Source organism: Lissotriton helveticus, chromosome 5_1 (genome assembly GCF_964261635.1).
Source record: "Lissotriton helveticus chromosome 5_1, aLisHel1.1, whole genome shotgun sequence".
NCBI classification, from domain to species: Eukaryota; Metazoa; Chordata; class Amphibia; order Caudata; family Salamandridae; genus Lissotriton; species Lissotriton helveticus.
The window spans coordinates 1,834,362,514-1,834,389,909 of NC_136065.1; the positions used below are offsets into that span (position 1 = coordinate 1,834,362,514).

At 44.2% G+C, this 27,396-nt stretch overlaps 1 protein-coding gene and 1 long non-coding RNA gene across 2 annotated transcripts in view; one reads left to right on the plus strand and one right to left on the minus strand.

The window, feature by feature from the left end:
- The window catches only part of COL1A1 (collagen type I alpha 1 chain), a 36,249-nt gene extending 14,864 nt beyond the window's left edge, over window positions 1-21,385 (plus strand). Inside the window, exons 19-51 of the mRNA XM_078645239.1 lie at window positions 70-168; window positions 2,410-2,463; window positions 2,565-2,672; window positions 2,903-2,956; window positions 3,620-3,718; window positions 4,210-4,263; window positions 4,360-4,458; window positions 5,413-5,466; window positions 5,958-6,011; window positions 6,107-6,160; window positions 6,269-6,322; window positions 6,947-6,991; window positions 7,102-7,200; window positions 8,089-8,196; window positions 8,476-8,583; window positions 9,315-9,368; window positions 9,484-9,537; window positions 10,242-10,349; window positions 10,450-10,503; window positions 11,128-11,181; window positions 11,658-11,819; window positions 12,271-12,378; window positions 12,884-12,991; window positions 14,699-14,752; window positions 14,865-14,972; window positions 15,624-15,677; window positions 15,796-15,903; window positions 16,633-16,686; window positions 17,170-17,277; window positions 17,387-17,669; window positions 18,117-18,307; window positions 18,424-18,666; window positions 19,447-21,385. Of these exons, the coding sequence (XP_078501365.1) occupies window positions 70-168; window positions 2,410-2,463; window positions 2,565-2,672; window positions 2,903-2,956; window positions 3,620-3,718; window positions 4,210-4,263; window positions 4,360-4,458; window positions 5,413-5,466; window positions 5,958-6,011; window positions 6,107-6,160; window positions 6,269-6,322; window positions 6,947-6,991; window positions 7,102-7,200; window positions 8,089-8,196; window positions 8,476-8,583; window positions 9,315-9,368; window positions 9,484-9,537; window positions 10,242-10,349; window positions 10,450-10,503; window positions 11,128-11,181; window positions 11,658-11,819; window positions 12,271-12,378; window positions 12,884-12,991; window positions 14,699-14,752; window positions 14,865-14,972; window positions 15,624-15,677; window positions 15,796-15,903; window positions 16,633-16,686; window positions 17,170-17,277; window positions 17,387-17,669; window positions 18,117-18,307; window positions 18,424-18,666; window positions 19,447-19,593 (3,195 nt within the window). The 3' untranslated portion in view covers window positions 19,594-21,385. The remainder of the gene's footprint in view (window positions 1-69; window positions 169-2,409; window positions 2,464-2,564; window positions 2,673-2,902; window positions 2,957-3,619; window positions 3,719-4,209; window positions 4,264-4,359; window positions 4,459-5,412; window positions 5,467-5,957; window positions 6,012-6,106; window positions 6,161-6,268; window positions 6,323-6,946; window positions 6,992-7,101; window positions 7,201-8,088; window positions 8,197-8,475; window positions 8,584-9,314; window positions 9,369-9,483; window positions 9,538-10,241; window positions 10,350-10,449; window positions 10,504-11,127; window positions 11,182-11,657; window positions 11,820-12,270; window positions 12,379-12,883; window positions 12,992-14,698; window positions 14,753-14,864; window positions 14,973-15,623; window positions 15,678-15,795; window positions 15,904-16,632; window positions 16,687-17,169; window positions 17,278-17,386; window positions 17,670-18,116; window positions 18,308-18,423; window positions 18,667-19,446) is intronic.
- The window catches only part of LOC144755874 (uncharacterized), a 499,059-nt gene that overhangs the window by 288,256 nt on the left and 183,407 nt on the right, over window positions 1-27,396 (minus strand). The window lies entirely within an intron of this gene.

Genomic DNA, 27,396 nt, shown 5'->3' on the forward strand with positions numbered 1-27,396 from the left:
TGATAACTGTGGTATCTTCCAATCCATGGATCGAACCCTGGAACTAAGGTTTTATTCTCTCCCTGATAGGGCTCTCCTGGTATTGCTGGCGCTCCTGGTTTCCCTGGTGCTCGCGGCGCTCCTGGACCACAAGGCCCTGCTGGAGCCCCCGGTCCCAAGGGTAACAACGTAAGTAGCTTTTATTTACTGTACCACTCACCTGTACCTGAGTCACCTTGTAATGCATGATAATCCGAGTCTTGATCTCAGTCATTCTGATGTAGTGCTTATATAGCGCACGTATCACCCCCAAAGAGGTCTCAAGGCGCTGTACACATACCGCTGTGGAACCCTTCCTGGCCTTTCCCTGTGAAGTGCCCTCTCCTGGGCACCCACAAGGTGAAGCCAGGCATCCTAGCGCTGTTGGGGCCGTTGTGGAGATTAAGCAAGCTATTGCTCAGAGTTGCAGAGTGGGACCCATGATTAGAATAGGCACCGAGGCGAGAATTTTCAGGTCCGAGGAAATTGAGCCCAAGACCCGCCGAGGCGGGAATTGAACCCTGGTCCGGGCCAGACCTCTGCATCAGGGTCTGCCGCTCTAACCATTGAGCCACACTTCTCCACCCATTGAGCCACACTTCTCTCACTTGATAGACAGAAGCTTTCGACTGAGAGTCTGGGTAATGCAATATATGCAGGTTACTGACAAATATTAATAGTAGGCTAGTTACTGACAATTATTAATAATACGATGTAGGGAACTTAAGAGACTTAAGGCCTGGAGCATTGAGTCTGGGTCTTAGAAGTGTGTGACCACCTTCAGGCCTATCTGTAACTAGTAAAAGCCCCACGTCTGCAGCTAAAAGCCAAGACCAAGTATCTTATCACATTATTTGACATTGCAGTCTATGAAACTTACCAGTAGGGCTGAGCTTACGTGTGTCCTCCTCCAGTCCTGCAACACAGAGCCCGAGTCTCATAAAATGATAGTGGAAAGCCTTGGCCAAGAACCCTATGAGAGTAATTAATGCTGTAGTTTAAGAAACTAACCAAGGGGGTGACAACTTCCAGGTCTGAATCCGAGAGCCTCAATCTCAGTAACAACTGATAGGCCTTAGACCTGTGCAAGAGAGCAGGAAATACAACAACTAGCAATATTTTACGGACGGAATCGGAGAGCCTGGGTATAAGCACATTTTGATCCTCCCAGCACCTCAACACAGATTGTGTCTCAGTAACACCTAAATAAGGTCTCTTCCTATATCTTAGGTTTAATCATTTGCTTTGGTGTCAGAACTATACAGCCTGGCACTCAGTAAAGTTATCAACTCCACTACAAGGATTTTCAGAGCCTTCTATACAATTATATTTTGCTGTTTAGATGCTCTTGTACCCTTTATAACAAAGCCATTTGAGGCAAGTTGTTGCACTCTGACACACTCTTGAGGCTAATCTTGGCGGTGCTATAAGTCAGCTGCCTGCAATGGTTTTAATATAGCACCAATCCTGCTGTAGATTGGTAAAGCCCTGTATCAGTGAACCTAAATGTTGGGGTTTGTGATTGGTCTGGACCTGAATCAGAAAGCTTGGTACTCTGTAACTTAATATAGGAAAATATCTGTGCCTGAGAACAAGATTTCAGTATTTTGATGGTGTTAGGTCTTAACCAGAGAACCTGACACCCAACAAATTGGGATTTGAAAGACTGGTATCAGGGAGTTTCGGTTTCAGAAATCAGCGATTGGCGGCCAGTAACCCGTGATAAGCTAAGGCCTATGCCAGAGAGCTCAAGTTGTAATAATGTGTCATAGTTCCAGAATCCAGTTGGAAATCAAGGACATGCTAATGAGCAGTACCCTCAAACCAGCATCTGCAAGTTTGCATCCCTTTCAGTTTCAGACTTTCTCCCTTTCTGCAAATCTTCAAAGTTAAACTAAAAGATCACGTACTAAGGCTACCGCATCATAGTTTGCTTTCTTCATGCCAATATACCTACTGTGCCAATCATATATTTTGCATTGTTGCACTACCATTTTACTGCATTTGACTTCAAATGCATTAAACTTGTCACTTGCAACACTGCAGACTGTCAAATTACTTCATACACTAACTGCACCCTCACCTCATCTTCTTTTCCACAACTGCTGCATTTTACAAATGTACGTATGCTACAAACCTCACTACTATTAAGCACTATGCCCCTCTGATGAGTGTATCACAGCTACATGTAAACATTGGAAATAAGAAATAAATAAATACATAAAAAGAATCAGGTCCATCTATGAGAATTCCAGAACACACTGCCCAATCTTAAACGTGTACTCTCTTTTCTCAATTTTCACAAATCACCCGAAATGCCAGTCTATGATTGGATGTCTAGAGAATACTAAATAGTATGGATTTTAACTTTTTCTTTCTTTGTGTCTTTAGGGTGAACCTGGTGCTCAAGGTAACAAAGGCGAGCCCGGAGCCAAAGGTGAACCTGTAAGTAAAACCAACCCATTTTCTTGCTCTCTTCTACCATGACGATGCTGCAGTGCTTGGCAGATCCTCACCTGTCCCTCTGACATTTTACCTCTTCCCAGGGCCCTGCTGGTATCCAAGGCCCACCTGGTCCATCTGGTGAAGAAGGCAAGAGAGGTTCCCGTGGTGAGCCTGGCCCCTCAGGCCCACCTGGACCTGCTGGCGAACGTGTAAGTTACCTCTTTAATATGTATTGCATACGCCCCTTAGAATTTATTTCCTTATTGGGCATTCACTGACCATAGGATCTCCTGGGGTTTTGTTAAAAGATTAAAGAGATGGACAGAGCACAAGTGGTTGGTGTTTTAATTAGTCACTTTGGGCAACTCAGTGATTATCTCACATATGCCTATTCGAGGAGGATGACTCAAGTTCCTTTGTATCTTCTCTTCACTCTTAGGGTGGCCCCGGAAGCCGTGGTTTCCCTGGATCTGACGGAGCATCTGGTCCCAAGGTAAGAACCTGCTGAGCTCACTTTCATGAATTTCTTCAGCCACTTTATATCAAAGAGGCAGAGGTGCTGGCCTCACTGCCGAGCAGGGTTATATCCTGCTTTTTGAAGAGTCCAGAGTATTCCTGAGGTGCATGGATCTCCCTGTGCAGCTTCGAACTCTTTAAAGTTGCAATAAAAAAAAAACAGACAACATTCAAGTCTGTTCCTCTGGCAGCATCTTGAACACGGCTCCGTCCCTGCCTGGCGATCACAGCCTTGTAGGGCAGTGAGTTAGCAGTGGTTCAGCTGCTAACTGTGATGCACCTCAGTGTCCAGCTTACTTTGATGTTTTGATAAAACCAAGCAAAACTTGCTCACACCAGACTGGCTGGTTCACACAGCTTGATATGCATGTAAACAGTATCAGGGCAAGCTCTGGGAATAAACTGTAGACATAAACCCAATCCTCACATTGTCACAATGAGACGACCTGAAGGGCAAATGTGCCTGTGGTACAATCTGTCAAAAAGACTAATCTTAGCTTGCTCAGAGGATGCCATCCATGTAACAGGATTTATATTCCATAACGGATGTTTCACCGTAGTGCCATGACGATAAGTTTACATGCTCTTTTGCTGTAGGATAGGCACAAATATTTAATGATTTCCTATTCTCCATTCATAGGGTGCACCTGGTGAGCGTGGTCCCGTTGGCCCTGCTGGTGCAAAAGGATCTCCTGGTGAATCTGGTCGTCCTGGTGAGCCCGGTCTTCCTGGTGCTAAGGTGAGTACTGGGCATGCGCCCTGGAAATGTTATGATTATCTGCAAACTAAAAACTGGTCTCAATGCAACATGTTAGGCGAAGGTGGCAAGAGGTTAAACATGAACAGGTTGAATTAAAGACAGGACCCAGAGGTAAAAAATAAGGGGAGCAGAAACACAAGTTGGGAAGAGCTGGCTTTTTCAGAGTTGTGGATAGGAAAACTTGAAATAGTTACTTCACCATGTTGACTCATTGGTGAAAATTGCTTAGAAATCCATACAACAGCAATGTTCAGTCTTCTGAACCCTGCTTAATTATGCATCGAATGTTTTGCCTCACAAATTGTGAATCACAAATATCTTCTCCTCACATTTTAATTTACCTATTTTTTTCTGACCTGGATTCTCTAATCTTTTACCATTCGCATCTTCAAGCTTAGCTTCTTTTACAGTTCTTGGACGCAAGAGTGTACATAACCACTAAAACCTGACCATTGCTTCTTCCCCCCTAGGGTCTGACTGGTAGCCCTGGCAGCCCCGGCCCTGATGGCAAGACTGGTCCCGCTGTAAGTATCCTTTCAGGTTTGATATACCATGTAAGACTTCACAATCTACTTCCTTTAAAGGCTGTTGTCTAAACTGTTTTGTCTTTAAACTGATAGGGTGCCCCTGGTCAAGATGGTCGCCCCGGCCCCCCTGGTCCTTCTGGAGCAAGAGGTCAATCTGGAGTGATGGGTTTCCCTGGCCCCAAGGGTCAAGCTGTAAGTATAAACATTGAAATATATGTTGACATGGGATTGGAAATGTGATGATCTTTGCTGTAGAATTGATACCTGTAGCTGCACCGTGCATGATGTTAAAACTTCCTTCTACCATTAACTACTGAGAAGAAGAATCTCACTACGTTGAGGCAAGGAGGTGGTCAAAAGCCAATACATTTAAATCATTCTGCTCATATGATGTCACTTCCTCTATCTAGTTCTTCAGCAGTATACATTTCACCTGCCCCATTTAAATACAATCTGTCCTTTCCCCATAAGTTGTGACCTCCTTTTGACAGCGGTTAGTAGTATAAACTATTTTTTATATTGTTCTTCCTTTTGGCCTTAAACAACATTGACAATGTCACACACAAATAAGGGGAACGGTGTTACCTCCAGAGGTAAAACAAGGTTATGATGTAATTTCCTAACCACTACCATACCGTAAAGACTTCCTGGTTCCTAGACCACTGATTGGAAAGCAGTTCCTTTTAATGAGAGGAGACAAAAACACCTGATCCCCTGCCACCAGTTGTGATATCCCTCACTGCTGATGTCATCCACATCACTCACTTCATGTGCCTGTCCCTGCCTGATGAGTTGAACGTTTCAGTTTCAAATGCTAGCTGGGCAATTCTGAAGACCACGTGTCTCATTAGGATTTCATTTCCTCCTAAAGATTATACTGGGGAAAAAAGGATACGTTATAATAATTTGCCCTTAAATATTCATCCTTTACAAAATATCTAACGCTAGGATTTCCTGCTATTTTATTTTTTTCAACTTCGAGGGACCCCATAGACTATTTCAAAATTTCCGCTGCCAGCAAAACTTCATGTGTCCAGAAGCCACATGCAATACATGTTCTCTCAGATTTATAACTACAGCTTTTTTTGTGTCTTAATCTATCCATCGTTAGAGTGTCTTCTGCTGACTCACTGTTTTCTCCCGTAGGGTGAGCCTGGCAAGTCTGGCGAGAGAGGTGTTGCTGGTCCCCCTGGTGCTACTGTAAGTACTGATCACATTTATTTTGCCTCTAGCTTTGTACGCGTTGTAGTTGTTGTTGTGGTTCGAACTCTCAGCACTTCAGAGCGTTTCTCAGCTGTTTGTGGGCGTGCACTACGTTCTCCTCAGTGAGATGTGGCGTGCAGAAGGTGCGTCCTTGCAAAATGAAAATCATGCTTCGCGGAATGGGACATCATAGCAGTACATAGGGTTCTGTAGCAATTCATGGTCATTCAGACAAGGGCGTGGCAATTAGCGGCTGAGTAATTATAGCAATCATGGCCAGGTAGAAAAGGATGGGACAATTAGTGATGGGCAATTCCAATTAGTTCATTGGAATATATATGTAGAAAATGGATAAGCTTCATGTCATGGTCAGCACGTGGAAATAGAACCTCTTAAGCGTTTACATGTTCTACTTCTTACTCTGTCCACCCTAAGGTATCTGAAAATTTGTTGAACCTGTCTCACTCTTTCCACTGCTTCCTCCCTAGGGTGCTCCTGGTAAAGATGGTGAGGCTGGCGCTCAGGGTCCCCCAGGCCCATCTGTAAGTATAAGCCTTCTTCTGACCTTTCTGTGTTTGCTGCTGTCCATTCTTGAGGTGGTGTAGAAAGTACTCAAATCTTCTGTGTCTCTGTTTAGGGCCCTGCTGGTGAGAGAGGTGAACAAGGTCCTGCAGGTTCCCCAGGATTCCAGGTGGGTGATGCAAAATCATAACATCGATTTTCATATCAGTGATACAATATTTTTTTAGTGGTGATGTGAGCTGACATTACATTTTCTTCTTATGTTTTCCTCTTTCAGGGTCTTCCTGGTTCTCCTGGACCTGCTGGTGAAGCTGGCAAACCCGGTGAACAGGTGAGTGCTTGCAGAGCAGATCTGTGGAAGTTACACATAATGTGGAGACTCTAGAAGAGAGAAACAAATGCAGGGTTTAAAGAGAGGCTTCAGATGCCTCCTCCTTGAAGAACTCCAATGGTTATTCGGTAGTTACCATTTCCTCACACAGCCTAGCCAGAATATGTGTACACACCTCGTCCACCCTAACTGCCTTATACAAATTGGACAGTGTTTAGCTCTTCACTGTGGCATTCATTCACAACTTCCTTTCTGGAGGTGGGGTGCCCAGTTTCTGATGAGAGTATATGAGGAATATACATTACTCTGCTGGATGATAAAATAAATGATTGACACATAGACAGAGCATTTCCTTTTCCCAAAAGAGAAACTTTATAGGTATTATTTGCAGGAGTAAGAAGTGGACCGAGTATGTGTTCATAAAGATACAGGAGCTCCATTTCTTGCCGACAAACTTGCCACCCATCCTTCAACAGTCAATTTGTTACTTCAACCGCCTAGTGCCCCCCTCTAAATGCCCCACCACCTTCCTCTTCCCTTCAGGTCAAGTCTTGTAAAAAAGCTTGAGAACCTGATAGATATTCAGTTAATGTTGTCCTAATCCTTCTCTTTCTTCTCTTGCAGGGTGCTCCTGGTGATGCAGGTGGTCCTGGACCTTCAGGCCCAAGAGTGAGTACTCCTCTTTTTCTCCCTCGTAATGACAATGCCTTCCCAACTTTACATCCTGTCACCTGTTGCCCTTGCTCTTTGTAACCTGCATCTTTTATTCTTCTCCCTAGGGCGAAAGAGGTTTCCCTGGTGAACGTGGTGGCCAAGGTCCTGCCGGCGCTCAGGGTCCCCGTGGCTCTCCTGGATCTCCTGGTAACGATGGTGCAAAGGTAAGCAATGCCTTCCTGCTTCACCCCCAAAATGTCGATAAAAGTAGCGAGAAGCAGAAAGCTCTCTGGTGATTAGGGATCAATGTGCCACTAGACGAGCGACAGTAAAGTGCCCAGAAAGTACCATACATTCCAGTATGACAGTGGATGGCAGGTGGCCTTGCATGCATTAGAATAAGACTCCTAACATGGCGAGGGAACACCTGGAGTTTAGAAATAAATGCAAAATAAATAAAAATGCATTTGTATAGAAGTCAGCTTTTGGTTCTTTTAGATTTCAAAGCAAGACCCTGAGACCTCTCTCAGTTGGGAGCCATCTTGAATTAAGTATGTGTGCCTCTTTGCTCTGTTCTAGTGATGTAGGCACACTTAATTAATTTGGCATCTGGGCGTTAGCTAAGCTGCTTTGAGGCCTTGTCTTTCTTGACACACAATTTGTCCTATTAACTGATCCACATCTGCCTAGCTACATTGCATCAATGTTGACATTTGTCTATTTAAACCCGAAAGAGCATTGGTACCGTTGTAACAACTCCATTGTGGTCCTTACAACGAATTTGAATATTATTGAAAAGCCACATGCCTCGTAGCTTCAATATAATACATTATTGCAACTATAGCTGGTGAGTGGTTTCCTCACTGTTACCACTACATGCCTGATAACATGGATGAAGCTTATTTTGAATGTACACAATTAAAAAGTGATATAGATAGACAAATAGACAGGGAGACAGACAGATAAGTGTGAATAATTGATGTTTGGCTAATTGGCCAGCGGGTTTCTGCCATATGGTAGGCAACCATTGACCCTTCAGCAGAATTTAAAGTTTGCTGTTGTCTCCAGGACAATTTTGCTCATTTGTGTTTCCTAACATTAATCTTTTTTAGGGTGAAGCTGGTGCTGCTGGTGCCCCTGGCGGTCAAGGACCTCCCGGCCTTCAGGGTATGCCCGGTGAACGCGGATCTGCTGGCATGCCTGGTGCTAAGGGCGACAGAGTGAGTATCAGAGAGATAATATTTTTACCCCACTAACTAAAAGACTGTGTATCTCATTCCAAAGTGCCTTACCTTTTCTGCCACTTTAAGAAGACAAACAAATATAGCCTTCTAACCTAAAAAACCAACATCTTCAAAACTCTACCACTTCATGTGAACTCCTGCTGCCTCTCTAGCAGCTTTATCCTCCCCCCTCTCTCTTTTATGACTTCCTTTTCTCTTCCCTTCATTTTGTGTTACCCTACGATAATAACAACCCTCTCCCTCTTCTTCCTCCAGGGTGATGCAGGTGTAAAGGGTGCTGATGGCGCTCCTGGCAAAGATGGCGCAAGAGGTTTGACTGGTCCAATTGGTCCTCCTGGCCCATCTGGTGCACCTGGTGATAAGGTGAGTTTGAAAGAAGTTGGCCGGTTCTTGGTTTTACAATAAAAAGTAACTTAGACCAGCATTGAGAAGGAAGTCAAAAGTTACAGCTGATATGCTCATGCTCTTTTCTGTGGGCAGATGGCATCATCTGATGACTGCTGAGGTCCACAGAATGCCAGGCTATGATTCTTAGTGCTGCTCTGTTGGACTTACCGAGATCACACCCACTGCCTCTAAGCACGGAGTCCCCAGTAAATAGCACAGCTTATAGTTGGCTTCAGGCATTGCCACCAGTGTAGGCGTCCATGACTACTGTATGTATTAATTCCAAGTTGAGTGCCCTTGGTCCCTAGAAGGATTCTCATCACCACTTACCAAGCCATTAGTAGTGGAGCAACTTCGCGAGCACAACATAGGACCAGAGTTGAGGTCAAAATCTCGATGCTCCTCTAGTAGCCTCAACCTTGTGCTGGTGCATATTACCCTCCTGGTATCATTTTATTTAGACCAGCCATAACTCAACAGCTGGCTTCCAGTTTGCATATGTACCAAGGCCTTGAAGAAGAGTTAGCTATTTGGGTACTGTGATAGGGAATTGTCGTAACAATGGGTAGTTCCTCTTGGTCATTGTTATCCTGTAATCCATGACAGGTTTCAAAGGGTTCAGGTTTGTCTTCATGTCGGAAATGTGTGCTGCTTTCAGAGCTAATGCCTTTATTTACTAACTTGCTTTCTTTGCCTCCTTTGAACAGGGTGAAGCTGGCCCATCCGGTCCTTCTGGTCCCACTGGTGCTCGTGGCTCTCCTGTAAGTTGTCCTTCTGAAGCTACATTGGAGTAGTCTGCTTTTTGTTGCATATTTCACACTGGAAAGTATCCACTGGCCAAGTTACTGATCTTCTCTTTGTAATTTTTTCCTCAAGGGTGAACGTGGTGAGCCTGGTTCCCCTGGCCCTGCTGGATTTGCTGGTCCCCCTGTGAGTATTGTTCTTCATTGTCTTTGATGGGAAAGGGCTGGTAGTCAGCATATCCACAATGGTTGGCTCTTTTAAGACAGGATCATGCCTGGCCCCTGGGATTGCATTTCCACACTTCGCCAATGGCCTCTAAATAGCACCTTCTGCCCTTTAGAGAGGGTGGTTTTCCTAAAAGGCACCAATGTCAAACCAATGCATACCCAGTTGCTTCTTCTAGTTGTTTGCTGTATTCAGAGGAATTGGTTTGTGATACAGAGCAGAAGGCAATGGAACTACCACTTGAAAGTGAAAGTTACCAGACAAGAACACGTGAAAGGAGTCTCTGGGTCTTGGTTTTAAATACCCTTGCCCAGTGTGTTCAAGGCTGAAGCTCATTGACTTCCGGTTTTTGCAACCATGCATCCATGACTTGATTAGCAAGAAATTGGGATGGATAATCTAGTAAGCTAAGCTTTGACATAGTCAATGTTTTAGCATGGTCTATAGAAACCTTTTCCACATGTGCCGTTCGATTTGGCTGATTAAAAATTAATGGGAGAACATGCATGCTTTTAGATATACTGTAAATGTACACTGTTACCTATCAAAAGATAGTGCTAGCCTAGCAAAGAATTCCATATGCTATTATACCTTTCAACAGTGATAAAACAAAAGTGTGTGAATTCTCTGGCTACATGCAATGATTGCATCTTTTGTCTTCACAGGGTGCTGATGGTCAACCCGGAGCTAAAGGTGAATCTGGTGATGCTGGTCCTAAAGGTGATGCTGGTGCTCCTGGCCCTGCTGGTCCAACTGGTGCCCCCGGCCCTGCTGTGAGTCCTGTCACCTCATCTAGATTGTCTGTTCTTCTTCCTTTGTATCTCTTAATGCAGGTTTCGCCTGACCCCGCCTCTTTTTCTCTAATTCTTATAGGGTAACATTGGTGCTCCCGGTCCTAAAGGTTCTCGCGGTGCTGCTGGTCCCCCTGTGAGTATTTGCAAGATTTAACACTTGGAGTTATAGTTAAACAGGAAGCTAAAGGCCAGCCAGCACAGTAGTGAAACAATGGTTGGGGGGAATCATTTACATGGGCCAAAATGGGTGCTCAATCAGTTCTCATCTCATTCCTCTGAGATCGTTGTAGAATGGCACTCAGGCATCATCTGTTTGAGACAGCTGAACTCACCTGGCGATGTAGCTATTTCATGATGAACAATACTGGCCGCTTCCACACACAGCCACTGACTGTCAGGTGTAGTTCTTCAATCGGAGGTACATTTTTCATTAGTCCAGACTAGAAACACTTCTCTATTTCAATTATCTAATCCTTTAAATAAGCACAGGAGTGAAGTTACAATCACTTGGCTGAGACTACAATCAAATCCTTTTTGGGGAGCTGTTCAAGTCAGGAGCCCTCTCTTTGCCTTCCTGACTCTCTCAACTTACTAAAGAAGCACAGACAGGTCAGATATAGCATGAGGAAATAAATTCATATAGCAGACCTTGCTTGTCTGCTTAAAACCGCTCATTAGACAAGCTGGGGGAACGACAATAAAAAATAATAGTAAATACAACAAATTGATGATTTTCCGCCCTTCCTATTTCCTCTAGGGTGCAACTGGATTCCCTGGTGCTGCTGGACGTTTGGGACCACCTGGCCCATCTGTAAGTAATCCTTCTTTTGAGCCCCCACTTAACATGTTCTCTTTCATCATTGGGCATGTTGGGTACATGTGCTTAGCCTACAGTCTGATCTCTCTGGTCACTAACCAGTTTTGTGTGAAGAATCTTCCACCAGCAGAAAAGAGTTACTGACTACCAGTACACTCTCAGCCCAGTTCCGGGGCCTCTTTTCCTTTGAGTGTAAGAGAAATACATGTTTTTTTGTACAGCTAAAGCATGTTAGCAGCAACATCTTATTCTTAGCCCATCTATCAGTGTATATAACCAGAGGGTGAAGATGCTAGACCCGGGAACCCGAATCAGGGGGTGGTGTGTCATTGCATAAGGTACCCCTTACCAAGATGACGGGCCTGTACACATGTCTAACTTCCTAATGCCAGTAGATGTGAAGTAGTTTCCTTTCATTACTGTACCTGTCAGGACTAACAGATACTTGTCCTTCTTCTCTTCTCTCACAGGGTAATGCTGGACCTCCTGGCCCACCTGGCCCTGCTGGAAAGGAAGGCGCCAAAGGCTCTCGTGGTGAGACTGGTCCTGCTGGTCGCTCTGGTGAGCCTGGCCCTGCTGGACCACCTGGCCCCTCTGGCGAAAAGGGATCTCCTGGCAGTGACGGACCTGCTGTAAGTACTGATATCACTTCCACGAAGCAGCACACAGACCCCTCTGACTCTCTATACTGTATAATAGGGGCCCCATCTTGTTGATCAGTTGGTTAATGTTTTTTCTTCATATCCCAACACTTTGCACTGTCTGTGGGCTATTGGGGGCTCAGACTAAATTGAAGGTCATCAGGGGAGCTGTGCACATTATTAGTAAAATTACCATCTTCAGAGCGTATGCTGATGTCCAGTTATTTTTACATAGATGGTAATCACCCTGTCTCTCCATGATGTTTCATACTTCCCGTGCCCATTCTGTGAAGTATCTGAGATAATATATCTATTGGTTTCTTCTCCTTTGACTACAGTAAATGTTGACATCATTATAAAGGAGGGAATGTTTAAAGTTCTGTATCCGTACTCATGTTGGTTGTGAATGCCACATTTATCTCTGTATCTTGTTACCTTCTAGGGTGCTCCTGGTATCCCCGGACCTCAAGGTATTGCTGGTCAGCGTGGTGTTGTTGGTCTTCCTGGTCAAAGAGGAGAAAGAGGTTTCTCTGGTCTTCCAGGCCCAGTTGTAAGTATCCATTTCTGCCATCATCTGAATTCTAAAGGCCTATTCTACAGCCATCGTGACAGCCACTACCACTTGAGACACCATTTCCATGCTTGCTGCTATGTCCTTGTGTTAGCTTGCATCTTGTCCTGCCAGGGACGTTAGCTCAAATTACAAAATGTATAGCTAATATTAGGAGATGCGCTAGATTGAGGGCACTGCCAGTGCATTTTAAGGAAAGAAAGTTGAGAATGAGAGCAAAGACAGTAGATGTAAAAAATGATGGGCAGAATTAGAAATAAATTAATGTTGCAAATGCACCACCTGCTAGTGAGCCGTTTGTAAATAATACATAGAAGTTTAAGAATAGACAAGAGAATCTGAGAGAAGGTGCAGTGGTCTATAATACAGGGAAGACAAGTTGGTTTGCAATATTTGTATATTGTACTTAAAGCATTGTTATAACTTGAAAAACCATCGGCAATTCACCCCAACTCTAATGGGAAATTAAATCTTCCTTCTACAGGGAGAACCTGGCAAACAAGGCCCATCTGGACCCAATGGCGAACGTGGCCCACCTGGCCCCAGCGGCCCACCTGGCTTGGGTGGACCTCCTGGCGAACCTGGACGAGAGGTGAGTGACACACTTTGAAGATTAGAAATGCATCACCAACCCAGTGAAACTCTTGACTACATAAAAGTATAATAAACACCTGATAACAATGCTTCTACACAGGCTTTAAGTTAGACATTAGCAAGGACTTAAAAAATAGATAAAATCCAATAGAGAATGGGGCCTTCAAACTGGGGGCTGGTCCCCCCCAAGGGGGGGCTCAAGTGATCCAAGCGGCCAGGGTGGTGGGAACCAGGATCTGGCCAAAAGAAGCATTATGCTGATACCAGTGCTTTGTTTTGAGTAAAAAAAAATGAGCAACAGTAAGCCGCTCTGTAATGGGTCATCACTAACACCTTTTGTCATGTATATCCTATCTGAGAGTGTGTGTCAAAAGTGAAAGGACTTTAAATATTCTTCAAAACCCCACCCCCACTTCTAATCATCACACCATGGATAATTTTACATGTTAGTAAGGCCTGCCTGGCGAGAATAGTATGTTTGCCGAGCATGAATTTGGTTGCATTTTAAAAAAAACAGTAACAGAACATAACTGCAATATTTAAATAATTTGAACATTGCCAATTTAATTGAATAATTGTCAAAAAATCTGAGGGGGGCCCGATGATTTTTTATTTTTTTAACGGGGGGCAGCATTACAAAGTTAGAAGGCCACTGCATTGGAGTCATTCTACATCCAACCATTACATTATTCAATGTAAAGAAATGAAGGAAGTGAGAACTTTTCGTAATAAATTTCAGGTGTTTATTAAAGGAAGAATATAATTCTCATCTCTCACTAAGGAACATTTTGAGCAGTAAGCATTTCGTCTTCATTTGATACAGAAATACCATGTCCCAAGAAATAATCACTTCTAGGACTGAAGCCACGCCTTGCCAGGACAATTAGTGTTCCACAAAGGAGCTTTGGGACCTTTTGATAGATGTCACCAGAAATCACAATAGATTAATTCCAGTAAATATTGGTCTTTAGAAATGAATCCAACTCTCACTAGCGTACAGCCTCCGCAGCTAAACAGTACATCTTCCAGTACAGTGCGTATTAGAAGATGTATGGCTCAGGTATGAGTAGACTGAAATCTCTTCTAATATACTGCTGTCTACATAAATCAGAAGATTGTCTTCTAATATACTGCTGTTTCCAGGATGCTATGCACTGCTGCCAAAAGGAATTAACAAACCATCTTCCAAAACACTGGTGTTTCCAGGAATCAATAGGCCGTCTTTCGAAAGATTGCTATCTCTAAGAATCAATAATTCTTCTTCCAATACACTACTGTCTGAAATAATAAATTGGCCATAGCCCAATAGACTGTTCTTTCTAAGAATCTATAAATCATATCTTAAAACTATGCTTGAACCGGTAGATCAACTTACAGTAGGCTACTGTCTCCATGTATCAATAGACAATCTTCCAATACACTTCTACCTTCAGGAATTAACAAACCATGGTTTAATGCACTGCTGTCTAAAGGAATCAACAGATCCTTTTCTAATTATACTGCTTTATTTAGGAATCTATAGTACATCTTCCACTAGCATATGTCAATAAATCCCACCCTGGAAACTACGTACAAACATTTCCCTTTGTGTTTTCCACCCAGGAAATCCCCTAAGAGTGAACAGTTGTGTTTAGAATCTGTACTCTTCTGTGGTACAAACTCTTGGCACATTTAATGCTCATATGCATCTCTCTTCTGTTTTCAGGGATCTCCTGGCTCTGAAGGCGCTCCCGGCCGTGATGGTGCTCCTGGACCCAAGGTGAGATTTACCTTCACCCCTTCCTAAATTATTAAGGCACAGCTCTTTCACCCTATGTCTACTTCCTCGTGAGTGAGAACTACCCTGAAAACCTCTTCATTCTCTCTCACAGGGTGATCGTGGAGAGAATGGTCCTTCTGGTCAACCTGGTGCTCCTGGTGCCCCTGGCGCTCCTGGCCCAGTTGGCCCAGCTGGCAAGAATGGAGATCGTGGTGAGACTGTAAGTACTATTCACTATTATTTTGAAAACTAAGTATTTGTGGAGGGCATGTTAATCTGTTGATGTAGGCATTAGGAACACATCACAGAAAGAGTCCCAATAAGATGAGAACAGGTGAGAGAATGTAGCCATCAGCACAATAAAAGAAACCGATCTCTGTTGAGAAAATATATAGAAGAAAACTTGATCAATCAGTTCACTTCTTAGAGCTACCAGCAGAACGTAATTGTGAAAATAAAGACATAGGCTCTTGGCATGTTTGTTTATAGAAATGTATCTTCACCCCAATAATCTAAAAATTGGCATTAAAAAAATTGTAAAGAGATGGCAAATAAAGGGAAAAAACTGTTAAACAACAAAACAACAATGGAATAAGTATGGGTAGAAAGAGGAGGAGAACAATATTTTTATGTCATTAAAGCCTATTGTTAGCATATTGGTCTGTGTTGAATTATGGAACACTCATATAATCAAAATGGAAAGGGGAGAGGAAGTGGCAGTGTTATGGAAAGAGACAGGCCTGGGTATTAGCTTATTGTGCACCTGAAAAGCAGTAGGCTAATCTAAAGTTAACCATAATATCTTAAAGCATGTTTGAAATACTCCTCACTAATCTTTTTGCTCTCGGTTGTCTCTCCTCTTTTCTTCCAGGGCCCCGCTGGTCCTGCTGGCCCCGCTGGTCCTTCTGGTGCCCGTGGCGCTCCTGTAAGTTGTAGTTGCAATTTCAATTAAATACACTCTGGGTATCTTGAATTGGAAGACCTTGGCTTTCAGATTCCCCTGATGTGAGTCATTGACTGTGCACGTCTTTCTTCCTTTACAGGGTCCTGCAGGCCCCCGTGGTGACAAGGGTGAAGCTGGTGAACAAGGCGAGAGAGGCATGAAGGGTCACCGAGGCTTCAACGGCATGCAGGGTCCTCCCGGTCCTCCCGTAAGTTTAAGAACATGTTTCCTCCGTGCAGGGGGCACACTTGGGGGATCTGGCATGTGGGCGGCGGACTATGAGTCTCTGTGTCTGATGAGATCAGGACTAGGATGTATGTGGGTAAAGAGGTCGTGTTTTGATTGAGTGTAGCTACCTAAGGACAGGTCCTGCTCGCGTTGTTTCCCTGGAAAGGAAATGTACCGAGGCTCTGTTTTTGACAGGTGCAGTCCTTTTATGTAGGCGGGTAACTGCAGAGGCTGGGTAACTTGAGAGGCCTCCACGTCTTGGATGTGAGGCCTGCCTGCGAGTCTCTATAAAATAGTAGAGTAGACTTAGGGTATTACACCTTACAAGAAAAGGGGATGGAGACTGCATGCGCAAGGAATGCCTTGATCCCTCTCTATGAGAAGATGTGGTGTTAGAGAGAATGGCAGCATGAGGTTTTTGTAACTGAATTATTTGTAAACGGGAAAGGCAAGTCTTGGACGACAGCGGGAAGGCAGGAATCAGGCATGTGTTTCACTTGCAGGTGAGCCTCACAGGCTCTGTATGCAAAAGAGAACATGGCCTGGCTGTGTGCGTCTGAAGAGGGCAGGCCTTTGCAAGGGGGTTGTGCATTACCAAGCAAGCTAGATAACACACAGCTTGCTCTATTGCCTAGCATACGTTCACCTCTGAGAACTATAATCTATGACAGTGACCTGATATTTTTTTTGTTTATTTCTTCCATAATAGGGTTCCAGTGGCGAACAAGGTCCCCCTGGTCCTTCTGGCCCAGCTGGCCCAAGAGTAAGTAAAACCCTTACATCAACAAGCTCCACCAGCTCGCCCAGGAAGATGCTGTAAGAATATATTTAATGATGACAAAGTAAATCTGATCAGACACCATGCTGAAGACCTTAGATCCAAATTTGCTATTGTAGAGGAGGGAACAATACATTTGGGAAAGACATATATCTTATGCATTCAACTTAGAAAAACACATTCTTTCCAAAGCAAAGCAAAGGTATTATGAAGCTTTGCATGAAACAGCCTCATCATTGGAAAGCTCTCTTACATACCTAATGCAGGCACTATGTTAGCTGACAGACATTGGAGTCATGCGCTATCAGATATTAATATTTAAACAAAGCTCCCGGTGACAAGTAGCCGTTTTACTTCAATATTTTGATTATAAAGTTTAATGAAGCTCGATTGTTGATTTCATTTCCTCAATGCAACAGCACTCTCTATTGAACTGAGACTAACCTATGGTTTGTTTACCTTCTCCAGGGTCCCCCTGGCTCTTCTGGTTCCACTGGCAAAGATGGTGTAAATGGTCTGCCCGGTCCAATTGGCCCACCAGGCCCACGTGGTCGCAATGGAGATGTTGGTCCTGCTGTAAGTAGGATGCACTTTGCTTTTCCTTTAGTCAGGTGCAAGGGTGTCTTAGCTTCTCTGGGTACAACAGTGAATATTGTTCTCATTGCTACTTCACTTTACAAAACAGGGTCCCCCAGGTCCTCCTGGCCCACCTGGTCCTCCTGGTCCACCAAGCGGCGGATTTGACTTCAGCTTCATGCCTCAACCACCAGAGCAGAAATCCCATAGCGAAGGACGCTATTACAGAGCTGATGATGCCAACGTAGTCCGTGACCGCGACTTGGAGGTTGACACTACCCTGAAGAGTCTGAGCTCACAGATTGAAAACATCCGCAGCCCAGAGGGCACCAAGAAGAACCCTGCCCGCACCTGCCGCGACCTGAAGATGTGCCACTCCGACTGGAAGAGCGGTAAGCTCACAAATGACTTGTGAAGGCTGACATGATATCTAAGGATGAGGACTTTGTTGAGGAAGTTCTGGCATCACCATGACACCATGCTGGCCTTACTGCCTTTGTGGAAGGAGATGACCTAGCTCTCTCAAAGTGTTTGTGATTGTGGCTACTGTAATTGGGAAAGGTTTTTGACAGGATAGCAAATGGAGATGAGAGGCTTTGTCTGCAATGAACTTGGTTATTTTTGTTTAATTCACCTGTGAATCACTAAAGTGAGAGGGTATGGTTTATTGTTATTTTGGGTAAGATTTTTAGTTGACTTACTAAATCTGTCCCTAATGAGTAATTTATCATTAACTGTCTACTTCTGCACAATTCAAACATGAGAACAATTTCCATTTGCTCTATTTGCTTCAACATCTAACTTTTTCTTATTCTTTTCTTGCTGCCTCTCCTTTCCAGGTGACTACTGGATTGATCCTAACCAGGGCTGCAATCTGGATGCTATCAAGGTCCACTGCAACATGGAGACTGGTGAGACCTGTGTCTACCCATCCCAGGCTAGCATCTCACAGAAGAACTGGTACACCAGCAAGAATCCCAGGGAGAAGAAGCATGTATGGTTTGGCGAGACAATGAGCGATGGCTTCCAGGTGGGTAGAGCCTTTGACATGGGGGTGCAGAGCTTCTTCTCGTGATTACACCAGCTCTGCAGTTGGTGACAAATAACTTTCTAATCCATGTCCCTTTCCTTATGTCCATTCTGCAGTTCGAATATGGTGGTGAGGGATCTGACCCAGCTGATGTTAACATCCAACTGACCTTCCTGCGTCTCATGGCCACTGAAGCCTCTCAGAACATCACCTACCACTGCAAGAACAGCGTCGCCTACATGGACCAGGAGACTGGCAACCTGAAAAAGGCTGTTCTCCTTCAAGGCTCCAATGAGATCGAAATCAGAGCTGAGGGCAACAGCCGCTTCACATATGGCGTTACCGAAGACGGTTGCACGGTATGTTCCCTTGCATGCACTGTCAATCTATCTCCACCAGCTCCCAGTGTGACTTTCAAATCTTCTGGTCTGAGAATCCTGTGGCTGATTACTCTTAGCCTTAAAAATACCAAAGTATTAATCCAGTCAATCTGAAGAAGGCTGAATAGTCACGCCATTTTAGGGCTGGGTCTCAAGATAACACCCTTGAGATGCAGAGTCTGTCGGTCAAAGAATATACAGCCCTATTTCTCGAGGTGAACCATAGAGAAGGATCCATGTTAGGTTATACATGCCCTCATGCATTGAACCTTCTATCTATTTCCACTTGCTAGAAACTCCAGGCAATTTGAGAGCAGTAGAAACCGCGCAGAGCTCCCAACTGGTATTAATGGTGGGACAAATTTCACATTAGGATCTAGAACACAGCACATTTTGATGTATTTTCTTGCACCGTTTCTACTGAGTAACCACTTTAACCGGTGTATGTCATATTGGTACAACATGGGGATTGTTATGATCCAAATGTGCCTTTGGTTACTCAATAAAATAGGCCTCCCTAAGATGTATGCTGTACCCGCATGCAGCTGTATACCAGGGGCCTTATTTATGAAGGCCTTGCGCCACCGGTGCATCACTTTTTCCCATGTTAAAAGTGACGCACCGGCGGCGCAAGGCCTTCATAAGTAAGGCCCCAGGAGTGAATGTGCGCAGCCTGCACTTGCCTGTGCACATGTGTATTTATTTCTCTATAACGTAACATCAGACTATAAACACTCTTTTTTATCCTTGTCTCTGCAGCAACACACCGGCGAATGGGGCAAAACCGTCATCGAGTACAAAACAACGAAAACTTCCCGCCTGCCCATCATTGATATTGCACCAATGGACGTTGGCACACCTGACCAAGAATTCGGCATTGACATCGGCCCTGTCTGCTTCTTGTAAATCCCTACAGAAAATAATTTCACATGGACTTGAATTCATTTTTCTATCCGTCATCTCTCAAGCGATTTTTGTTTCTGTAAAGCATTCCACAACCCAAGACAACTAAGATGGAGGGACTCCACTTGCTTGACCTTTCACCCCCGAAGACAGCTTTGGGTGGGAATTCTTTGGACCACTGACCTACACGACTGCCCTCCCACCCTGCGAAAGAAAAGGAACACTTTGAAAAATTGGATCGTTCCATGGCAACACAAAAACGGTGCTAAACTTTGTCATAAGTTGCAAAAAAAACTACAAAAACTGAATCCTGGAGATGGGGGAAAACAAATAAAGAAATCCTTAAATTAAAAGCTACAGGTGAAACCTTTCTGCGCTGGAGTCGCACATTTTTGATACCAGCAGGAGGCGGAAGTTTAATTCCACTGAATCGTTGTAATGTAACTTTTTTTTAATTTTTTTGTTCCGGTGGCAAAATAAATATAAAAAATTAAATGCAAGTTGTCGTAATTGTTGTCCGAGAGTAACACCGCATAAGGAAAGGAAGCAGAGCGAGTACAAGGGGGCTCGTTAAACAAAGGGGTTGAGTTTTGCAGTTCTGGCGGCAAAGGTGGTACTTGACTTTTCGTAAATGTTGGGTGGGCCCCAGCACCTCCGCATGTCTTACTACACAATGTCACCCAGGACCGATCTTTCAACTTTTTACTGGATGCATTCGTTGTCTGCTGTTCTGGATTTTCTCTAGGACTAAGACCACCAGAATGCCCTTGGTGTGAAGGTGCAAAGCTCGTGGGCCTAGGTTCATTGGTGAGCTGTCGTGTTGTGGGCACAATATGACATAAGTGCATTGGGGCACATAATATCTGCTGGTACTATGTCTGGAGTTTGGCAAGAAAGACTTCGACCGGTTCTGGCATTTCCTTGACTGCCACTGCAGAGCACTTTAGTTCTCGACAGCAAAGCTGATCCAAAAGGTGACCCCCAATGTCAGGCGTAAAGGTGCCCCAATAGGGCAGCCGAGAGGAAAGGTGGGCCCCAAGTCTGGCTGTCAAGAAAGGCTTGGGAGAATCTATCTGTAAGGGTTAAACGCGCAGATCTGCATGAAATGAGTCTTTCTAGAAGCTACCTCAGATACAACCCCTATCGCCCTGGCTGCCACCACTCAGACAGCACCAGCTCGCCATTTTCTTTTTTGTTTAACCCCAGGGCACCAGGAGGCCGGTCTTTTTTAATTTGTAATGTTGGACGTGGTCCTCGTAGAGATAGATACAGAAGTGACTTTGTGAAGAACGGTGGGGGGGCTGCAGGGCCTGATGGTGCTATATGTTCACTGGAGGCACACAGAGTCCCTTCTCCCTCCTGCCCCAGGGACATTGTAAATGGTGCTAATTTTAGAGTGTACAATTTTTAAAGCAAACTTTTTGAAAAGAGAATCCAAAGTCGTGTTTTAAAAGTGAAGCAGGTGGATCCTAAAATGCTGTTTTTCTTCTCCGTCCTTGTCTTTCCCTCTCTTTCCCTCCTCCAACCTTGTTTTCAATCTTCCTCGCTCTCCCTCTCCCTGTGACCACATTTCCTGGTCCTTCCTCTCGTTCCCACTTCTCTCGTTTTCATATCTAGCCTTCTTTTCTCTCCCTTCCTCTCCCCATGACTTTCCAACTGCAAGAGGGGAGGATGGGGGTGTATTGAGGGTATATCGTGACCATGGATCTGTACCTATTTTGTATGTATAATAAGTTGAGATGTTTTTAATTATTTTGGCTGCTGAAATAAAGCATGTGAAATGATCCAAAACCAACCTGTGGTGGATAAATGTCTTTTCTTGCCCACAGTCTGACGGGTACGGTGCAGGTGGGGTACGCCAGGGCAGCTTTGCATGCATGGCAGGCATTTGGGGAGTTGGGGTGAGGTCATAAACAAAGTGTATGTGATGTTAACCTGCCCTCAAACTCCTAAAACTTCCCCATGTCTTTTCTTTGGTTGCACAAGGCCTTATTTTGTCACACGATGCCCTCGCAAATTCACCTCCAATCCCTTGTCTGCTTCTCATTTCCTTTGGTCTTTTATTTTACACAAGCTGCAAAGGTTCTCGGACTCTTTTTAATCTTTCATTCGGGCTGCCTTTTCTTCCTTCTTTCCCGCCCTTCATTGAAGGATCTTGGGCATTTTAAGATCAGTTAGGTGATGGATCTGGCAGGGGTGGAGAAAGGAGATTGCACGACTCTTCATAAGATTTGGTCAGCATAGCTACAAAAAAAATAAACCCAAATAACTGAAGGTACAATAGACCTTAATTAGTAGTAAAAGATCAATATACCATACCCAATGCCCGAGTCTTCCTTCCATAGTCATGGGGAAAGGTGATATATACCAGGTGCATTCCTGATCGACAAGATACATGACTATAGGTTTAAAATACCAGTGCAACGCAGCGGCGGAGCTTTCCTGTCCCAGAGGATAGGAGCCTGGGGCACCTTGTGTGACAATCCCCTTACAATTCGAGGGCTACAATTGGAAGTGTGGTCTCTTAAGCCAACCTGGCATATGGTTTACGTACCTGTCTCCTGGTTCAAATACCCGTAGTTTGTGAACACTGCATGTCTTAGCTAATTGTGTCAAATTATCCAACAATACAGATGAAAGGCTCACTGTTCTTGCACCAGACACCTAACACTTTCGGCCAATAAAGTACGCACATTCATCCCAATTCCACTCACCTGAATCATACTGCGCCAAGAAACCTGCCGGTGTACGTGCCCTATAAAAATATCCACGTAACATAACATAACATACAACCTTGGAAGTGAAAGTCTATTTCCAATTGAACAGATCAACTGAATCTTACTTTCATTAAAGTAAATGGTTCTTTATTCCTGTACCAATCCCCTCATAATTCCATCTATTAAAGGGAATGGCTTTATATTCCTGTACCAATCATATGAAAATTCCAAATATTAAAGAAAATGGCTATATATTCTTGTGCCAGTCATACATGTTTGAAAGAGTTTTCTTTCCTGGGTCACTCCAATATATTATCCAGATCGCCAGGTGAGAACACAATGCAGTTCAGTAAACCCCGCCAATCATTTTGTTATTTCTTTTTGGTGATAAAAGTCTTGACAACAATCGTTTGCCAATTCTCTGATTGGCTCAGTCATAAAAGTGTTTGTGGATCCATAACTCTCGGTAAACGTTCCTGAAATACGATCGTTTTCTAGATGGGAAAGGTTCTACACATCACTTGCTGACTGCTGACTCATTAAACCTAGATTAGTACAAATACATACCCGGGCAGTTGCCTTTTCATTGCTACAGACTTGTCCTGAAAGATAAACGGTATGTGCTTATGGTGTTTGATTGTATGCATGCAACTAATGTCTTGGTGTTGAAACACACCACAATCTATTGCCACCTGTGTGAAAATCAAATGTGCCGCCTAAGCACAAGTTAATGGGTGTAGGTAAAAAAGAAAACCCCTATGACAACACCACAGCCAAGAATGGCGACCATGATATGAAATGTGCTCCAAACTTACGTGCAAACTATTAGAAGTATTGGTACGGCTCATCTCTGTGCAATAAATTAGAAACTCTTCTTCAGCTAAGTGCAAACTGGCAAGTTACCGTATACATTAATTGAGGAAATGCCTAATCTACCAGGATACATTTTAGTTCAGTGATGCTTCTGCAAGCTTAACAACCGACTCAATTTTATCAGGACTCAGACTAAATGGGTTTCTAGACAGAGGGCTTCATTGAGTGCCAGTCCAAGTGCATGATTTGAAAAGCCTGACATTTGATATGCTGCTGTAGCACCTTTCCCGTCAACCAGCTGCACAGGACGCAACATCACTGGTTCCCTGACAAAACCATCTTTAAAAGAAGTAGCCTGAAAAGAGGACTTAATTTCCCATCAACCATCATCTCAGGAAGTGACATCCCTGAATTTTCTATCATCCACCTGCACAGGAGGTGACATCACTTCCTACTTTCTTAAATCAAATCCTGAGGGTGTCCCACCACCTCGGTGTCCCCAGCAAAGAGCAGACATAGACAAGGACAACTATATTGCCTGATGTGACCTTTTAAACCAGGAAGGGCTTTGTGATTGGTCTGACCATCACATCATCACCTTCTTCATCAAGGAAACAGTCAAACTGAATACGGCCCAAGCCACAAAACCTAAAGTATGGAAAAGAGATTGGAAAAATCTCAACCCAAACACGTTACCCACCTCTAGCCAAAATCTTCTTCTACCCCCTGCTGGATCTTCCAACGTAATTGATCTCACCAACCACTATCTCAACTCCATGACGTCGATAATTAACGAATTTGCTCCCCTGCAACTAAAGAGAGTATCCACGAAAGACTCTAAACCATGGTTCAACCGTCTCTTTAACGATGACAGACGCTCTCTCAGAACTGCCGAACGCAACTGGAGATCAGTCCCTTCCGCCCAGCTCCTTATGACTCTAAAAAGAAAGAGAAATGCCTAGTATTGAAAGGTCAAGCGCACTAAAGCAGACTTCTTCAGCCAACAACTTGACCAGGCAAGAAATCAACCGAAAAAACGTTTTGAATTAATTAAAACTCAATCTAAGGACCAAGCTCAACGTCCACTAGATCTAACTCACCCACAACCCACATGTGAGGACTTTTCTAACTACTTTAACCTAAAGACTGAGAACTTCAAGAAAGATCTCCTCAATGACCTAATCTCTCACTCTTGCCACTTCCAAAACCTCCCCTCTACCCCTAATTGCATCACAACAAATCCCATCAAAGTTTACCATAAAAAACAATGCAGCATGGTCACACTTTCACACATACTCTGAAGACGATATAGGCAAATTTCTCAATGCCCCGAAGTCTTCTAATCACCTCTCTGACCCTCTACCTGCAAATGCGGTTAAAGATTTACCCCTTTGATCCTACCTCTCTGGACCAAGATCATCAACAATTCACTTCTACAAGGTTGCATCCCTGACTCCCTAAAGGTAGGGCAGGTGTCTCCCATTCTTAAGAAACCCACAGCTGACCCCACGGACCTTAACAACTACCGCCCAATCTCCAATATTCCCACCCTGGCCAAACTTCTGGAAAAATGTGTTCAACATCAACTGACAAAACATATCGATCGCTTCAACCTCCTAAACAAACACCAATCCGGCTTCCGTGCAAACCACAGCATGGAATCAGCCATGACACACATCACTGATGATGCACTTCAAATACTTGATCAAAACGAAGCATGCCTCCTTATCCTACTAGACCTCTCCTCAGCGTTCGATACGGTCAGACACGAGCACCTCATAGATCTGTTAAAACACAGAATGGGTCTCTCAAGACCATTGCTTCTATGGTTCACCTCTTTTCTACAAAACCGGACTCAAAAATTAAAGATCAACAACACCCTGTCCAAACCTGTTCCAGTTACGCTTGAGTCCCACAAGGTTCCTCGCTTTCCCCTACACTCTTCAACTTATTCATGGAACCACTCACCGAGCTTTTACAAAAAGCAATTTCCCATGTATGCCGACGATACCCAACTATACCTCAAGATCAACACCTTGGACGACATTAGTTTGCTTAACAACACTCTTAAGACTAACCAAATATGGCTGGCAGAAAATCACCTCAAACTGAATGCTCTGATAACTGAATTCCTCCTTAGCGCCCCACCCGCCATAATCCCCACAATGCACAATCTGATCAAACACCTTACAGCACTCAATGTCCAACCAACCATTGTGGATTCAGTGAAATCACTGGGTATAACTCTGGACTGTAACCTCAATATGCAGAAGCATATTAGTAATGCAACTAAGGGAGCAAACATTCAACACACTAAGGAAGCTGAAGCCCTTCCTACCTCACAATGACTTCAAGGTGGCGGTTCAGGCTCTAGTTCTACTGCAATTGGACTATGGAAGTGTCTTGCTATGTGGTCTCCCCAAAGCCACTACAGCTCCTCTAAGAGCCTCTACCAACGCGGCAGCGAGACTCATCACTGTCTGAAAAAGAAGGGCCCACATCTCCCCGGACCTAAAATCTTTAAACTGGCTGCCATTTGAAGCCAGAATCCACCTGAAAATAGCTTGCATGACGCACAAGGCCTTACATCATAATGCACCCAGCTATCTCACTCAAAAAGTCACAATATCTGGAGGGATAAGATCAACAAGAGGTGCGGAAAACCTCCTTCTGAAACCACAGAAATGCACATATCCTCATGTGTACATATCTTTACTGTACCATGTCCTATCACTCCGCCACAGTTATGCATCATGTTTGATTTGTCCTTTTTCTATGTTATACTTTCTGATGCTAATTGTATTGCCCTGCTTATCTAGAAGGTTTGATGTATCCTTTTGTATATTAAGCTAGTTGACGCTATTTATTATGGTCCTGCTTATCTCTAATGTTTTGTTATATTTAAACACACTGACTGTAAAGCGCTCTGATACCCGCAAGAGTCTTGTCCTCGCTCTATAAAACTTTCAAAATAAATAAATAAATAAATTCAGACCAATAAGACCATTGGCTCAACACATTGACCCAACTTAGTACAAATCCTACTATCTACCACATATCCTCCAATGACAAAACACACATTGCAACTCATCCTCATTAATGCTCACTCTACAGTACTGCATGCACGAGATATGGCAGACCTCATCACTTACCAAATGCTCGGTTGACTTGACTTGTGCTGCTTGCTCGTACCTTTAACCCGTGCCTGGGCAGAACAGCTTTCTGGGAGGAAGGAGCCTCGGGTATAGGGGGTTGTGCTAAGTACATGCACAAGTCTGCGTGAGTACCAAGAGGCCGCACTGAAGATACTGAAGTGATTGTCCGATCACAACGCTATTAGGTTTACTCTAAAACTCCACAATGGTCATTAAATATTATGTCTGGGATAAAAATAAACAAACATGACCTCACTGCTGTTTTATATGTTTCACAACCCTCTATGGTAAATGAACCAGATCTACATTCAGCAAGTTACTCCAACTGGATCAACCAAGCAGCCATGAAGCTTGCTCCCCTAAAGTTATTAAAAATCACGGAACACAACGCACCCGTTCTTGGTTCTCTCCTAATTTAAGATCCTTAAAACAAAAATGCAGAGGACAGGAAAAGAAGTGGAGGAAAAATTATAATCTTGACGAAAGAAACAAATACAAGCAGTGTATTTTAGAATACAAATGTGAGATCATTTTTGCAAAAACACACCACCACACTAAACAAGCATTAGAAATGCAATAGGTCTCGCAGCATTAGAGTTAGTGCTTTTAGAATTGTTAATGGGTTTTTTTGTAAATCTTTAGCATGAGGTTGAGGGTGAGTGAGGGTGAGGGGTTGAGGGTGAGTGAGGGTGAGGCTGAGGGGTTGAGGGTGAGGCTGAGTGAGGGTGAGTGAGGGGTTGAGGGTGAGGGGTTGAGGGTGAGTGAGGGTGAGGGGTTGAGGGTGGGTGAGGGGTTGAGGGTGAGTGAGGGTGAGGGGTTGAGGGTGAGTGAGGGTGAGGGTGAGTGAGGGTGAGTGAGGGTGAGGGAGGGTGAGTGAGGGTGAGGGTGAGTGAGGGTGAGTGAGGGTGAGGGTGAGTGAGGGTGAGTGAGGGTGGGTGAGTGTGAGTGAGGGTGAGTGGGGGTGAGTGTGGGTGAGTGTGGGTGAGGGGTTGAGGGTGAGGGGTTGAGGGTGAGTGAGGGTGAGGGGTTGAGGGTGAATGAGGGTGAGGGAGGGTGAGGGGTTGAGGGTGAGGGGTTGAGGGTGAGTGGGGTGAGTGAGGGTGAGGGGTTGAGGGTGAGTG